The following is a 14,712-nucleotide window of genomic DNA, read 5'->3' on the forward strand; positions in this document are numbered from 1 at the left end:
ATACTTTAACAAAAATAAAATTTTATTAACGATATTTTTTTAATATTATCCTTATTATCATATTCTCTCTTTTTAATATTCCTTCAAAAAGAGTATTAAATGAAATTGTAAAAGATATTTTTAAAAATTTATATTTTTATTTTAAAAAATAAAATTATAAAGTATATTTAATAAATTTTATTGTTATGTAGTTTTTTTAAAGAAGTTTTATAAATTAAGATGTGGGGAATAATATATATTGTTAGGAAAATATTAATTTTTTTATACAACTATTTGATTATGTTAGATTCAAGAATCTTCGGGTGTAATTAAAAATAATTGAACCAATGTTTTCTACATAAATGCTCAAACTCAAGACATTGATTGCGACCAATTTAACCGTTCTTGTTTGGAATATGCAGAAATTGTGAATGTAAAACTTAAAAAGTCAAGTCATGGTTGCTTAAGAAGGAGAGAGACCTCCAGGTCACAGGGAACAAAAAAAAAAGGAGAGAGACCTGGGTCGAAACCGGAAAAGAAAAAGGCAAAGCTAGTAGTAACGCACGCCAATATTTCATATTTCATGCTGCTTCTTCAATAGTATCAAATTTTTTTTTTCTCCTCCAATTTTTCTCATAGTGCGCTTTCTTGTCATGGGACCACTCTCTCTCTCTCTCCGTCTTTTCCTTAAAAAATGTCTTACATGCAAATGGCGAACAGGAAGTCACATTCATCTTTTTCTTGAACTAACCCTATTTTCTTACTGCTTCAATCACTTTATGTAATTCGGACTCTTTTTCTCAATTGCCCTCACCAATTCATTCTTTTCGAGAGTAAGAAGAGCTCAGTGAAATTTTCTCCTCCTTCATCAGCATCCACTGCTCTGTTATTATTGATGCTTCTCCTTACAGCTAAACCCTACTGATTTCTCAATTTCTAAGGTGAAAATGATGTTCTCATCAACATTTTCCCTAACCCTTTTGTGTATATATTTAGGGTTCCCCCCTCCTTTTCCGGGGAAGATTGTTTCAGATGAGCTTTCATCTCACTCAGACGATGTGATTGCCTCGTTGACAAAACATGTTCACTCAATGCATTTGAATTTGAGGCAATCGCCATCTCTCTCTCCCTCTCTCTCTCTCGTGTATTAATCATGTTTAGGGTAATAATTGCTTCGTTCTTTTTCTGAATCACATAGTGTTTTTTGTGATTAAGAATATATAATGAGGCTTTATTGATGGTAATGTGTGGGCATCAATGCTTTCGGAGGAAGGGTTGCTGGCAACGTGACCTTAAGCATTTTGTTTCGCTTGAAAAACTTAGCAAATCACAACACAATGCCTATTGGGTCTTGTGTTTCTGACAAAAGCTATGAATTTTTTGCCCTTTCAACATGTGTTTTTTAGACCAAACATGAGCTATGAAAGTGGTCTACATCACCACTTTACTAGCTTTCTTCCTTTTCCCCCCACAGACCCGTTTCCCCTTTCCTCTCTTGAATCATGGCTCTCCTGCTCCTGCTTAGCTGTAACATGTCCATCTTTGACACACTCTATCTCTTTTCACTAATTATTTATTATAATCATTACTATAAATTTTTTCTTTTCTTCTCTCTTTTTGTAATGTATGAGTTAATATTTACACGCATATATATATATATATATATATATTACAGCAGCCTTTCCCCCCTCGTTTTCACATCTTTTAGTCAGTGAAAATTTTTATGAGATTGTGCAAGATAGTGCAACCATATTTCATGATTACATTTGAAGGTTGTATTGGAATTTAAGGGGGGGGGATCAATCAAGCATTAATGCCATCAAAAGGAGCTTTAGATCTCAATGTCATCAAAGAGAGAAGAGCCTCATGTCTTTGAGTTTCCAAACTCGTGGGTATTTATCTATCTATATCTATCTACTTCTTATTCGGTGTATTTATTTTAATCATAAAAATCATCATAGTGTATGATGAGAACTGTTGCCTTTAGATGCAAAATACTTATTAGATTCATATTTATCTAAGGAATGTTGTCATTTCTAATTGGAGTGGTTTGAAATTATAGCTTGAACCTGTCCCCACCAAGGGCCACTATTCATGTGACTCAAAGGGTTGGATTAAGAAGAACAAGAGCAGCCTTGATGAAATCCAGCTTTAAAATATGACTACTTTTAAAAGCACCTTGTTGGAAATTCTTGTTCTAGCTCTCCAGACAGCAAGGCCCATTCTTTTTATTTCTTTAAGTTTGCTTCTTCAGACAATGTATAGTATTCAATAAGTTAGGCATCAGGATCATCGACATGGAAAAACATAAATAGAAAAGTGTACCAATAGGATTATCATATAACTTTGTCTTTACATTTTCTATTGGGTATAAAGCTAACTGGAGGTGAGCATCATGCTTGTGTGACGCTTAGAGAGAAGTTTGGTGTTCTTTGCTTTGAAGATAGCTGTTAATAAGAAACTGGAAAACCAGCCTACTTGGTGATCCAAATCATTTTATATCACAAAGAAGAAGCAGTAAGGTAAGTTTGTTGTCTCATTCGTGTCAATCCATGACAAGAACTCAAGATGCATAAGGGTCTATTTAGGTGGAGTATATTATCATCATCAATCAGCAGTGTTATTATATTATCATGCCATTCCCATCTCACTAGCATTGTAATTGCTTGTTGTACTGCATTTCTGGAACTACCGACCCTCTTTCTCTATCTTGAGTTTTCTGTTCTGCGGCTTTGTCATCATTTAAGCAGAAATGTACTTGCACAGGTTGGATTGGAGCATGTACTTTTAGACAATCAATTATTTCTCTGAATTTCTCATATTTTCCACCAAGAATGGTTACTTCACTTGGATTGTTTGAGTGTGGATGACTTCTTATACATGTCATTTTACATGATCTGTGAAGATAGCATAAGTGGCTTTGATTTCTCCATTTTTTTTTTTTTTGAGTCTATTTGCCTTGTAGTTGCAGATGGCTAATGATGCATTAACTGTTGCTGTGATTAAATGCTGCTTGATCCTAGCTTGAGTTTTCATAATTATTCTCACTAGGGGATCTCCTGATATTGTAGTTTAAACCAAATTTTTGGGAATGGAAATGAAAACATGTTATATAAGGCTTCGATCATGTTGTATTTTTTCTGCTTGGACGGAATGATTTTCATGAAACCAACTAATTTTCAGTACTTCAGAGTTGAGCTTTCATGATAAAGCCTAGAAAAATATAAGATTTCTGGAAAGTAGAAATCCTTGAAAATGTTCTATCATGATGCTACTTTTTACCTCGATGTGGTTTTTTGGCGATGGACCACACGATGATTTATCCAGCTGAGAAGTTACCATTTCCTTGGTGATTTGAGGTTCATTGTACTTTAAATTTTTAACACTCATCTTCATCTTCATAATATGAAAATTTCATATCTTCAGAATAGAGTTCTTTTTCTTTTGTGAGCTCTGCATCTGAAATTGCTAATCTTTTGGCTATCATTTGTTTCAGGGGATTGAACAACTCTTCAAACGGACAAAGACATATTTGTGAAGAATTGCAGCCCTAGCTGAATCAGATTTAACAAGTTTACAGTAATCTCCAGACAGTAATTCTTTAGCTGTCTTCACAAAATCAGAAACTGAATCAAACGGTTTGGAAAAGGGGGAAGAAAACTTTCATAGAGGTTGACCATGAATGATTTTAATAACGAAAGATCAAAACCATGGAACATCTACACAACTTCAGAACCAGGCCCAACACAAGCAGGGATTGACAAGGAAGCGCCTTGGAGAAGCTTTGGGACATCTATGAATGCCATTTCTTTTGGTTTTGTTGCCACAGCCATTTTGATCTCAATGTTCCTTATAATGGCCATATTTGAACACTTGTTCAAACCAACATCAGAGTATTCTTCACCAGAATCTTTGCTGGATTCCCTGGAATCAGGAACAGCCAGAAAACATGGAAATAGACAAACTGTAAGTCTCTTCATAACACCTCACTCCTGATATTTCCTAATTTTTCTGTTCATTCATTCATGTTGTTTGCACTTGAACCTTACTAAACACACCATGGCTGATTAATTTGTAGTTTGGAGAAATCCAAGCTAACTAGATACCGATCCATCTTGTTTATACAAATTAACAAATATGGATCATCTGGTTTGACCGAACCTTCAAAATAATAGTCATTTTTCCCCCTCTAAAATGAGATAATCTAAAAGGCAACAACCTTGTAGCAGTGCCTGAGCTTTTATTTTCATAATTGATGTTTGGGACAGGTTTCAGGATCTTATGCATCAGATTTGTCAGTAATGATGCCAGGGCAGCAATATCCAACCTTCATAGCCAAACCGGCTCCTCTGCCTTGCTCCAGGGAAGGAATTCATTGGCCTTCCCATGAACAATGCTTTGTATTTGATTAGCTTTTGTTTGGTGGTTTAATTCTATTCTACCATAAGCTGTGATCTTTGTATACTCAACCAGAGGTTATCAAGTATTTATGTTATATATATTTCAATGCATGTTCTTTTGGCTCTTGGGGTTAGAAATTAATCAAGATAGATTTAGATCATAAGAAGTTAGAGATTTGTAAAGTTCAAATTCCATGTACTTTCTTTCTTTTTAGATCTTAATAAGAGATTAAGAGAAAAGGAACTGAATCTAAAGAAAAAACCTTAAATTTCTTGTTACTTTTTTTCTGGTCTGAATAAATTTCATATACTTACACTCTGTGTCACTCGTTTTCAGGAGCTCAACCTATTTTTCTCCCCTTGAAAAAATTCAAATTCCATTGCTTAACTAGAGCTCGGACGAATCGCGCAAGGGGTTCCATTAGATTTTAGCTAACTATTGAAAGTTTTTTTTTTTGAATTTATTTATAGTTTCACAACTAAATATATAGCATGGGTATTTTCAATGATATTATATGAAATTATTGATTATTTGAAAAACAATCTTGCAAATTATGTAATTTTATTAAAAAAATCCGGCAATAGATGTCTGAAAATATTGACAAGTTTTGTCCTTGTATAAACTTTGTTTAATACTTTCATGTTTTACCATTGGTCACAAAATATGTTGAGTTTCGTCAATTTTTTTTTGGGGGGATTGAGCAAAATTGAACTCCAACTTGAGCATAGACGTAGCTAGGGGTGTTCAGCCTAGACCCGTCCCGATTGGCCCGGTATCATCCAGATCATATCGGGACAGGTCTTGTCCTGACCCGAAAATAATCGGGACGGGACTTTACGAGACGGGACAGGAAAGGGGTTCGGGATGGGACGGGACACGGGATTACTATCGGGACGTCCCGTCCCGTCCCGAATATTATATATATTATTTTTTATTTTAAATATATTAATTATATTAATATAATTTATACTTATATTAATTATATCAATTATAATTTTAATACTTGTAATTCTTATTTAAAACTAAAGTTTTTTTATATTGATAATTTTAATGGCATGAAGTAAATATGGCGATATCTTTCTTTATAATATATTAATTATATTAATATAATTTATTCTTATATCTATCTATTTAATAACCTTTATTTATAATATATTTCTTGCTTATTTTTAGAAGAGTAATTAGCTTAGTTCATCTTCACTAAAGTAGAAGAATAATGATTTGATATTGTGTTTGACTTGTCTGTTGTTGTTAATCTTATAGCATAAATATCACTTGTATTTGTTATTATAATATGTAGTTATGATTAATATAATTCAATAATTAATTTTAAATTATTGTTATTTATGTGCTTGTGTTGTTTTGATTTTAAACTTAATAAATTATATGATTTAAAATTTTAATGAACGATATTATCCAAATCTTTTTTCGATATTATTCTATTTATCTTGTCCCGATCCCGTCCCGACTCTTAACGAGACGGGACGACTATCGGGACGGGACGGGACACGGGACCAAAATTCAGTCCCGATCTTTTTTTCGGGACGGGACACGGGACGGGGGTGTCCCGATCCCGTCCCGTCCCGTGAACACCCCTAGACGTAGCCAACAGAAAAGGGACTCCACTACGCTGCTCCGTGAACACCGCGCAAAGCTTTATGCCTCAAAAGTTGCATAGTTACTTTCTATACGAATCCACCATTGGAATTTAAATTTTATTCAAGTTAAAATAGTATAAAATAAAAGAAACTAATATAAAGAATAAATTAATGTATATTCCATTATTCCGAATTTTATGGCATTTTTTCCTAACTAAACTTAGCTCAAAATATAGTACACTTGATACTTTTCAAAATTATATTTCTAAATTTACCCCTGAATTAATGTGGGCATGAGAGAGATTCCTCTAGTCTTATTTATAGGGTAGAAAGATAATATTAATTTTGATCATTTTATAGGATATTTAATTATTTTCTATATTTATTTTTACCTTTCTATCCTTATTAAATGCTAAAAAAATTATAATTTTTTTTTGTTCTTATTAGGGGTACAGGTGTAAACTTAACAAATTTTATGAAAGATTTAATGATGTTTAAAGTTTTTTTTAATTATGATAAAACATGCCATAAGTGATTTGTAAATATGATTAAAGGGAGTATAATATGGTTAAACACTTCTCACTCTTTATAATGGTGTTAACTGTTAATGGCAAAAGGGAAAGACATGTTAGTTTTTCATAGAAGTAACGAAATAATTACTTGTATTGGTATATAAAATATAGCTAGAAGTGTCTTGCAATTTAGACCGGAAAGAGTAAAATTTAGTTTTTTTTTTCTTCCCCTTTTTAATTGTACAAGGAATAGGTTCCGGCCGGTATTTTTCCCAATGTACTGAGGATCTTTTTTGATCAAGTCGTTACTCCCTCGTCCATATATATATAAGATACTTTTAGCTGAATCACACAAACTAATAAAAATTAATTATCTAATTAAAAGTATAATAATATTTTAATTTTTTCTTTAATTATTATAAATAAAAAATGAATCTTTTTTTTTTAAGTAAATTAATGAAAATGCTTATTTTTTTATCTTTCCAATTTAATAAAGTCATAATAGTTCATTCATTAAAAAAAAAATACTAATAACCTCTTATATTAAAGGATAAAAAATGTTCTAAAAAACTTTTTACGTACAATGACAAAATGAGTACATACATAAATGTTAGAATTTAAATGTTCAATTACTTGTTTAACTAATGAAAGTCCTCATGACTAACTAACAGTAACTTCATTTTCTAAATTTCTATTCCCCTCTTTTCTACCCTAATCTCAAATACTTTATAAATATTTGTTTTTTAAGAAACAAAAAAGTAAATCCCAAATATGGTGGACGAGCTTAATTTGCAATGATTATCCACCAACAAGTTCAAAACCTGCTGATGATCCGGACACTTGTCCTGCTTCTGTCACTATCACGAAGCTACAGTCCATAGAATAATCAGATGTCATTATCACAAATATGAAAAATCATTGGCAACCAAAAACTGCTTCTAAACAAATTAGTCACTTTACCACCCGATTTTAATTAAATTACATTATTTTAATAATAACTGATCTTGACTCTAAATTAACCCCTAATTAAACCACCAATCCTTAAATCATTGCCCCAGCCTATTTAAAGCAGCCTATTTAAAGATCAGTCTAGTTTTCATTTCCTTAGTTAAAACCTTTTTAACCACTCAATTTAATAAACTTTAATTAACCCAATGCACAGAAAAATATACCATCAGATAGTTTCCATTACTTGTAATGAGATGCATAATTATACAATGAGTCAATGAAATTGAAAACTCATTAGATTCACCCACACCCATAAATCCCCTGGGACAAATCTTCATTAGCTCCTTGCGTTAGTTAACTATGCACTAGATATTTCAAAACAATATATTGATGTATCATTATATGTGATTTGACAATGTTTCACTATCTGTGACAGCATTTTGAATGTTACTGTATCAGTTTACACGATTTTTGTCAGATACATCGTGTCACCCACCTGGACTCCAAACAAGATGAATTCATAGAACCACCCACCAAACTGAGAGTCGCTTCTAAACAAGTCATTCTGCAGCTGGACTGTAAATGCTTAAACTTTATATTTAACGCATGACTCAGAAAGGAAGAAGTTGCAGGAAAATTCAAAGCGTATATGAAGACATCTAAACCCGTAGAGAATTAGCCACCATCTAAGAAAAGGAAAAGAAATGAAAAGAAAAAAAGAAAAAAAATATTCCCACCGTTCCGTCCTTCCCATCGTCATCTTTCTTGATTATCTTCAAATTCCTCTGATTACAAGAGCTTTCCTTCTATATACCAGACTGAGTACTGACATTAATTTTCTCACAAACATGGCCCCCTCTTTCTCCAACCGAGCATCTTTAGCCCAATACCACTAGCATTCTACCAAAGGATATACCAGGAAGTATAGCCATCTAATTATCATCAATCTCTTCATCTGGTATTAAAGTCAACAATGAATACTTAACTCGCAGAGAGATTTTGCCCTTCTCAACAGCAAGTCTTGCTCCAGAGACAACCCAATAGCCGGGAGTCTCTTGTGGTCCTCGGGTCATCTCGGTTGTGTCGACAAACTTAAGAAGCTTAGGAGCTTGAACAGGAACAGGAGGGCCACCTGGGTAAACAGCAGAGTTTATATTAACATCTGCAGGACGTGGAGGTGGCTTCTGAAATGTCGCTGTGAAGTGTTGGCTGATCAGTGTAGATATGAGTCCTGACTTGGCTGCCAGCCCTGGAGATCCATCCCACTCAGGATGCTTTACTAAGGCAACTCCCAACACGGTGGAAAATCGGAGTCTTAGAAAGAGAACATTTTTTATACCATAATTCTCAACTTGTAATTGTGCTCCGGTGACAATTGAAAGATCCTCCTCCGATTCCACAGGAGCAGTGCACACATGAGAGAAATTCTTCCATTGAACTTTCTCATAAAATTTTCGGTCATAGTGCTCCCGTCTAAAGTTTCCATTTGGATCATCTTCAAGCTGAAATGCTTTTGGAAGAGATGAAAGATGCTGCAAGTGGATGGCTAAGCGGTTGCTTTTTTTACCTTCAAGATACAGACGGAGACCAGTCACTGGCCTCTTACCAACATCAACCTGTTAACAAAATGAACAAATATGCTAATTTTAGCATACTTCCCCCCCAAAAAAAAAGGATCGTCTATGATCGAACAATAAAACATGAATAAAAAAATGAAGTCCAATCAGCTCCTATATTCAGTTAAAACAACAAAAAAAGATGACAACAAACTTCATGACATCCAACCTTCAAAAACGGTGAGTCAACGGTAACAGTAGAATGCATTTAATTTAAATTATAACGGAAAGATGCATCTTTATGTGAAAAAGCACCAAGTTCATCGAGGACCAGCACACATGCACTATTAAAAACAAACCTACTATCCATACCACCCCAAAAAAAAAAAAACAATGGACACATGTAAACATGATTTCTTGTAATCCCGAACACAACCAATAAACACCAAGAATCAAGAACATTTACCTTTGTGGTGTTTACATAAAGCTTGGGCCCCATTAAACTAAACTGCAAAGATGCAGAACTTTGTTGTTTCCGCTGTGGACCAAGAGGTAGTTCGCTGAATACAGGTGCCCATTGTCTTGGCAGCTGGAATTCCAAGAACTGGTGGAGCTCCTCAATTGGCGGTTTATCTAAAATAATGATTAATGTATGTGAAGTGATGAAGCCTTTTATACTAGGTTGATATTAAATACTAACATTGAAGTAAGAAACAATGTTGCTCACATCGTAAATAAAGATTTATGGCATGGCTCAAGAATCCACTCCCCGGCACTCCATTAAGAAGAGATGTAATAGGTATGAAAGACATTAAGATTACATCAGGTTCCGACTGAACAGTCTGTAACCACCCATTATGGGATAAGCTTCTGCCATCTTTTCCACCCCTCCTCTTGCAGATGCTTACAATATCCTGCAAGTAAAATAATTTAAGAACATCACACTAGTTTAGGTATAAACTAGGAAAGAATTTCAAGGCTAATTCTCTAAAGCTCACCTCCTTATGAGAATAAGAACTCGATGGACTAATATTAGCAAACCTCAGCTCCTTGATCCCAAACTGAAGGGAAGCAAAAAGTCCAATAAAAATCAAAATGAGTTACCCTTACAAAACGGGTAGTTCCATTGAGAAGATTTGATTCAATAAAATATAAAAACTTGCATGCCTCGAGTAAAAAAAATTTATTTCACGTACTGAGAATGTTACATCTACCATTTATTGGGAAAATCAACAAGACATCCAAGAGTAATATGAGTTTAGAAGTTCATCAAATCTCAATGCCATCCACTCAGAGATAGTCGTAATGTGATGTCTGCATGATCACTTCATTTAGTATAAATTTCAAAATTTCAATTGCCAAGAAAAATAAACACATGCATGCTGTACACTATACCATAAATGCGTTATTCAACCTAATTATTGCTTTGGCCAAAAAAAAAAACTAATTATTGCAACTTTTTTTTTTTTTTAAATCATGACAAACTTCCACCTATTCTCAAAAGATTCAAGAATATATATATATATATATATATATGGATACCAAGATAAGACCTTATTCAACCCACACCAGATGCAACTTACTCATCAAATATGGGCCCCCCTTTCTTAGAACCTAGTCCTCCAATACGTTCATAATGATCCTATAATAGGTGGAAGCATCTGCCCTCTATCACACCTGAAATCCTAGAACTCTATAGGCCATAGATAGAAATGGGAACGCAAGGACATTGCAATGTAACTGCTTTTCTTGTCTTCTTTCCATTAAGAATACTTTGTGAAAAATGAGATTTTATTAATGTCAAAAGAAATAGAGCAAGGCGTATAGGATTCTAAGTTACCATTGATAGAATATTGAATTCATTGCTATGCACCTTTCTTCTTCCAATACTTTTTAAAGAGATTAGGCGTCATGTATGTGCCTAATTTGCAATGTCATAGAAGCAACGAAAAAAAAAAACTTGAGGAAAAAGAATAAGAAAAAGGGGAATAGAACGATTTCAATATTCTGATTTTAAAGTGAATCATATTGAGGATGGGCGTAGAGATGTTTTCTATAAACCTTGTCATTTGGGTAAACTTGATCAGAAGCAATGTTGTATTGTCCATTGGCATCTAAAAATCTCTTATCTGCTATCTCCTTCAATTTTTTCTGAACGTCAACAGGTTGAAGAGTTGATGAATGCTGCTGCTTTAAATAGATTACATCCTTTCCACCCATCTTCAAACCAACAATGATATGTGTTCCAAAGGTCTCAATAAACCTGAAATTACAATGAATGGCAATATTAATTGTAGTCTCAACTCTGAGATAAAGGTATGGTTAAAAACATGTGACAAGCATCAGTCTGACCAAGCCTGTTGACCCAATTTCAGAACTCAATTTTGTATGTCCCTTCCAGGCTCCAGCTGGTGCCAACAGGATGATTGGATAAATTATTTCAGAAATATTATACATAACTAGAAACATAGGAGACTACAGATCCATATGAATTATGATGATCTTATAGCAACCATCAATCAAGTTTTCTATTCGCAATCTAAATGAAATTCAAGCAAGGAGACCAAAGATAATGAATAGTTCGATGTAAACAAAGATCTTCAATCGCGACAAACTGGCACACAAAGAGACCATCATGTTAAAAAGTTATCACTAGGGAACTACCAGCTAGAATATTTTATATACCAAGATGTTGATCAGCAAGAAAATTTGGGCAGAACATAAAACTTTTTTTTTTCCCACTCAATGAAGTTGGGCTTCATCAAAGCAAGAAAGCAGTCGGTCAGATGCAACCACAAGTTGAAACAAATCAGGTATAACTAAATCATGGCCAAAGGGGGAAATCGTGTTTTTAAGCTCATTTATTGTGTTATGATAAGCATTTAATACTACTGTATGATGACAATAAATCATAGACATGTAAGTCCTAAAGATTTTTTTTTCCAATTTTTGGAAGAGACATAAGATAAGTTTCAATACAGGAACGGTAGCAACCCCTTATAACTATAGGTGGAGGATTTAAAACATGATAAAATAAAGAGGCAAGCATATTACAGAAATAAATTACAAACCATTTAACCCACATGAAGTTACATATCACGCAAGCTACTGCTAAATATCACTACCATCTTTCAATAAACAAATCTACCATAGTACCACAGAAGCTCAAATGGCTAAGAATCTACAACATTCAAGAAATCCATGATTCCAACATATAATTCAGGGTTAATAATAGTTCATTTGACAAGAAATTTGATGTTGGTCAGAACAAAGACCAATATTTACCTTGCTAATGCAGGTGGATCCCATGATGATGGTACAGCATTTTTGACATGATCACGGAGTACCATCTGAGATTTCTCTAATGCAACAGTGTAAAGAGTAATAAATACCCCATCAAAAGCAAGGGTCTTGGTATGGGCTGCATCTTTCTGCCAACTTCCAGAGAATTCAAACATGGCATTGAAGTGGCCAGAGGGAATTTTACCTGTCAAAGATAGTTCCTGATTGAACTGCTCTGACATCTGAAAACATGCAAAGAAACAGAGAGCCAGTGAGAGTGAGAGGGCCGAAAAAACATATGTGAACCTGTATATTGTGGAAAACAATTGTGTTTAAGGTCTGTCCATATGGCATGCCTTTAAAGTAACATGCCACACCGATGGCCAGCTGGGAATATAGCCTCTTTGTTATGGATGGTTAAATTTATGGACTTCTGGTTATTTCAAGAACTAAAACTACCATGCATTATCTTTTTATCAAAAAGGGGGGGGGGGGAGAACTACTTTGCATTATAGCTCATTGAGTTATGATATTTAAGAAGAACAGAGCATGCCATGCAAGAAGTCATAATTAAATTACCAAGAAATTGAAACAAATGTGTGCAGTGTTGCATGAGAATGCACACAGTTTCTAATCAATTAACAAATAAACATTCTATTTTAGTCGCCCAAACATAGATCCTCCTTTAAAAGTAAACTAATAACAACAAAGTAAACTAATAACAACAACAATTGCCCACGTAGAGATGCAATTAAAATTACCTGTTGAAAAGAAAGAACGTCAGACCTGAACCTAGTGCGTTCCCCTTTATCATATTTTATTGATTTTGAAACATGTGGAATAGACACCCCATCGGGTAGGACCACTTCTCTTCCATCATCTTCATCTATCTCGATTAGAAGTGAATTTTTGGGGTCTCCTTTGCAGTACTTAAGTCTCAGATCATTGCAGATGTCATATCCACGCCCAATAGATCCAATTGCAATCTCAGCAGCTTTTTGAGCTGAAGCCTTGAGCTCCATAACTCAGCACATTACTCCCCTAGCTAAAACCAAAACAAAGTCAGCAACCCAGCAAACTTATGCATAAACATAATTAACACAAAATTAATATCAAATCGCCTCCTCCGTCAAGCAAATAATGCATATACTTATGAACTAGAAAACTCCGTGGGTATGTAACCTTAACAATGGACAGAACTATAGTTCAAACTGTTACAGTGATCTATATCTGCCAACTCACTTACGATTTCAAATAATGAAAAATCTTCAGCTCAAGCCAATGCAGAAGGGGAAAAAGGTTTCACCCTTTACATTTAAATTAAAAACCGGAAAAAATAAACACATTTCACCGATTAAGTACCCCACTGAACTCTGCTCACTGCCCCACGAAGTTAATGAGCTTGGATACATTCATACACATCCAGCCCCACCCGAAGTCCCCAACGCACAAGGGGCTGGCAGGCACATCAATAAAAACACATTCTTAGTCACCCCTTCATAAAAATAGAAAAATCTAAAGTAAAATCAATACATAATCAAGAAGCATGGAAGCTCATCACTGTTCACAGTAACTCCTCCGCCAGGTTCATAATAGAAGCGAAGCTCCTTCCGAATGAGGTAGACAGCCAACTGGGGAACTCAAGAATTGGCAATCAAATCCAGCAATGCAAGATTCGTAGCACCGGTTCCGAAACCCTAACAAGACGATTACAGGAACTTCCGGGAAGAAAAGTTTCAAGTCTTCGAGGGAATAGACATAGACCAAGAAAGAGGGGAGGTGAGAGAAAAAGCAAACCCTATAATGAAGAGAGAAGAAGCGAGAGAGGGAGAGAGACGTGAGTAAAAAGAAGCACGAGGAGGGAGTGAGCAGTAGTAAATTTTGGTTTGGGTTTGACCGAATGGAGATTTTGTGGACACGTGTGGACTGACACTTTTAGCTGAACCAATCACAGAGGGTTTTATAAGCCGTAGTCAACCTTTTCCAATTAGCATGTCTCATGGTTCGTTAGATTAGCCTTCAATGATAACCAGAACAATTCACATCGAAGAAGATTATTGAATAATTAAATTAATTGAAATACCCTTATACTTGTATTAAACACTCCACCTGGTTATTTATATATAATAAGGTCAATTAGTTAGGGGTAAGTAGGAGGGAAAGTTAAACTTAATTGTGAAATTTCTCTTATTTGATTAACTAAAAATATAAACTTCTTATAAAGTTAGGTCTCACAATTCCATTACTAACGAAGTAATTTATTGAATTTTATTTAAGTTTTACTTGTTTAATAATTTTGGCAAAACTAGAAGAAAATTAATGTATTTTACTCTTCATCATTTTTTTTTTCAAACCCACCCTTACACCAAGAGGAATGAATGAAAAACAAAAAGAGAAACAGCCAATAATTTTTGTATAAAGGTAATGGTTACGAAG

General features: G+C 34.3%; 2 protein-coding genes across 5 annotated transcripts; one reads left to right on the forward strand and one right to left on the reverse strand.

Moving 5' to 3' along the window:
• The first annotated feature begins 678 nt into the window (after positions 1-678).
• On the forward strand, positions 679-4,490 carry LOC129286813 (uncharacterized). 4 transcript variants are annotated; one of them, XM_054922870.1, is made up of 3 exons: positions 679-1,871; positions 3,476-3,945; positions 4,248-4,490. In XM_054922870.1, the coding sequence occupies exons 2-3, from the start codon at positions 3,658-3,660 to the stop codon at positions 4,389-4,391; spliced, it is 432 nt and encodes a 143-aa protein (XP_054778845.1). In that variant the 5' UTR covers positions 679-1,871; positions 3,476-3,657; the 3' UTR covers positions 4,392-4,490. The 4 variants fall into 4 exon arrangements, with proteins under 4 accessions (XP_054778845.1, XP_054778848.1, XP_054778846.1 ...); XM_054922873.1 differs by having other exon boundaries at positions 679-920; XM_054922871.1 differs by lacking the exon at positions 679-1,871 and adding an exon at positions 2,042-3,338.
• A 3,320-nt stretch (positions 4,491-7,810) lies between these two features.
• LOC129286670 (MACPF domain-containing protein At4g24290) lies at positions 7,811-14,122 on the reverse strand. Its single transcript, XM_054922651.1, has 8 exons — positions 13,810-14,122; positions 13,038-13,321; positions 12,280-12,518; positions 11,056-11,257; positions 9,993-10,055; positions 9,722-9,908; positions 9,461-9,627; positions 7,811-9,054 (listed from the first exon to the last, which is right to left on the reverse strand). The coding sequence occupies exons 2-8, from the start codon at positions 13,296-13,298 to the stop codon at positions 8,371-8,373; spliced, it is 1,803 nt and encodes a 600-aa protein (XP_054778626.1). The 5' UTR covers positions 13,299-13,321; positions 13,810-14,122; the 3' UTR covers positions 7,811-8,370.
• Between the last annotated feature and the right edge of the window lie 590 nt (positions 14,123-14,712).

This window comes from Prosopis cineraria, unplaced genomic scaffold (assembly GCF_029017545.1).
Source record: "Prosopis cineraria cultivar Desert tree isolate PC_DT_omini unplaced genomic scaffold, ASM2901754v1 PC11, whole genome shotgun sequence".
Taxonomy (NCBI): Eukaryota; Viridiplantae; Streptophyta; class Magnoliopsida; order Fabales; family Fabaceae; genus Prosopis; species Prosopis cineraria.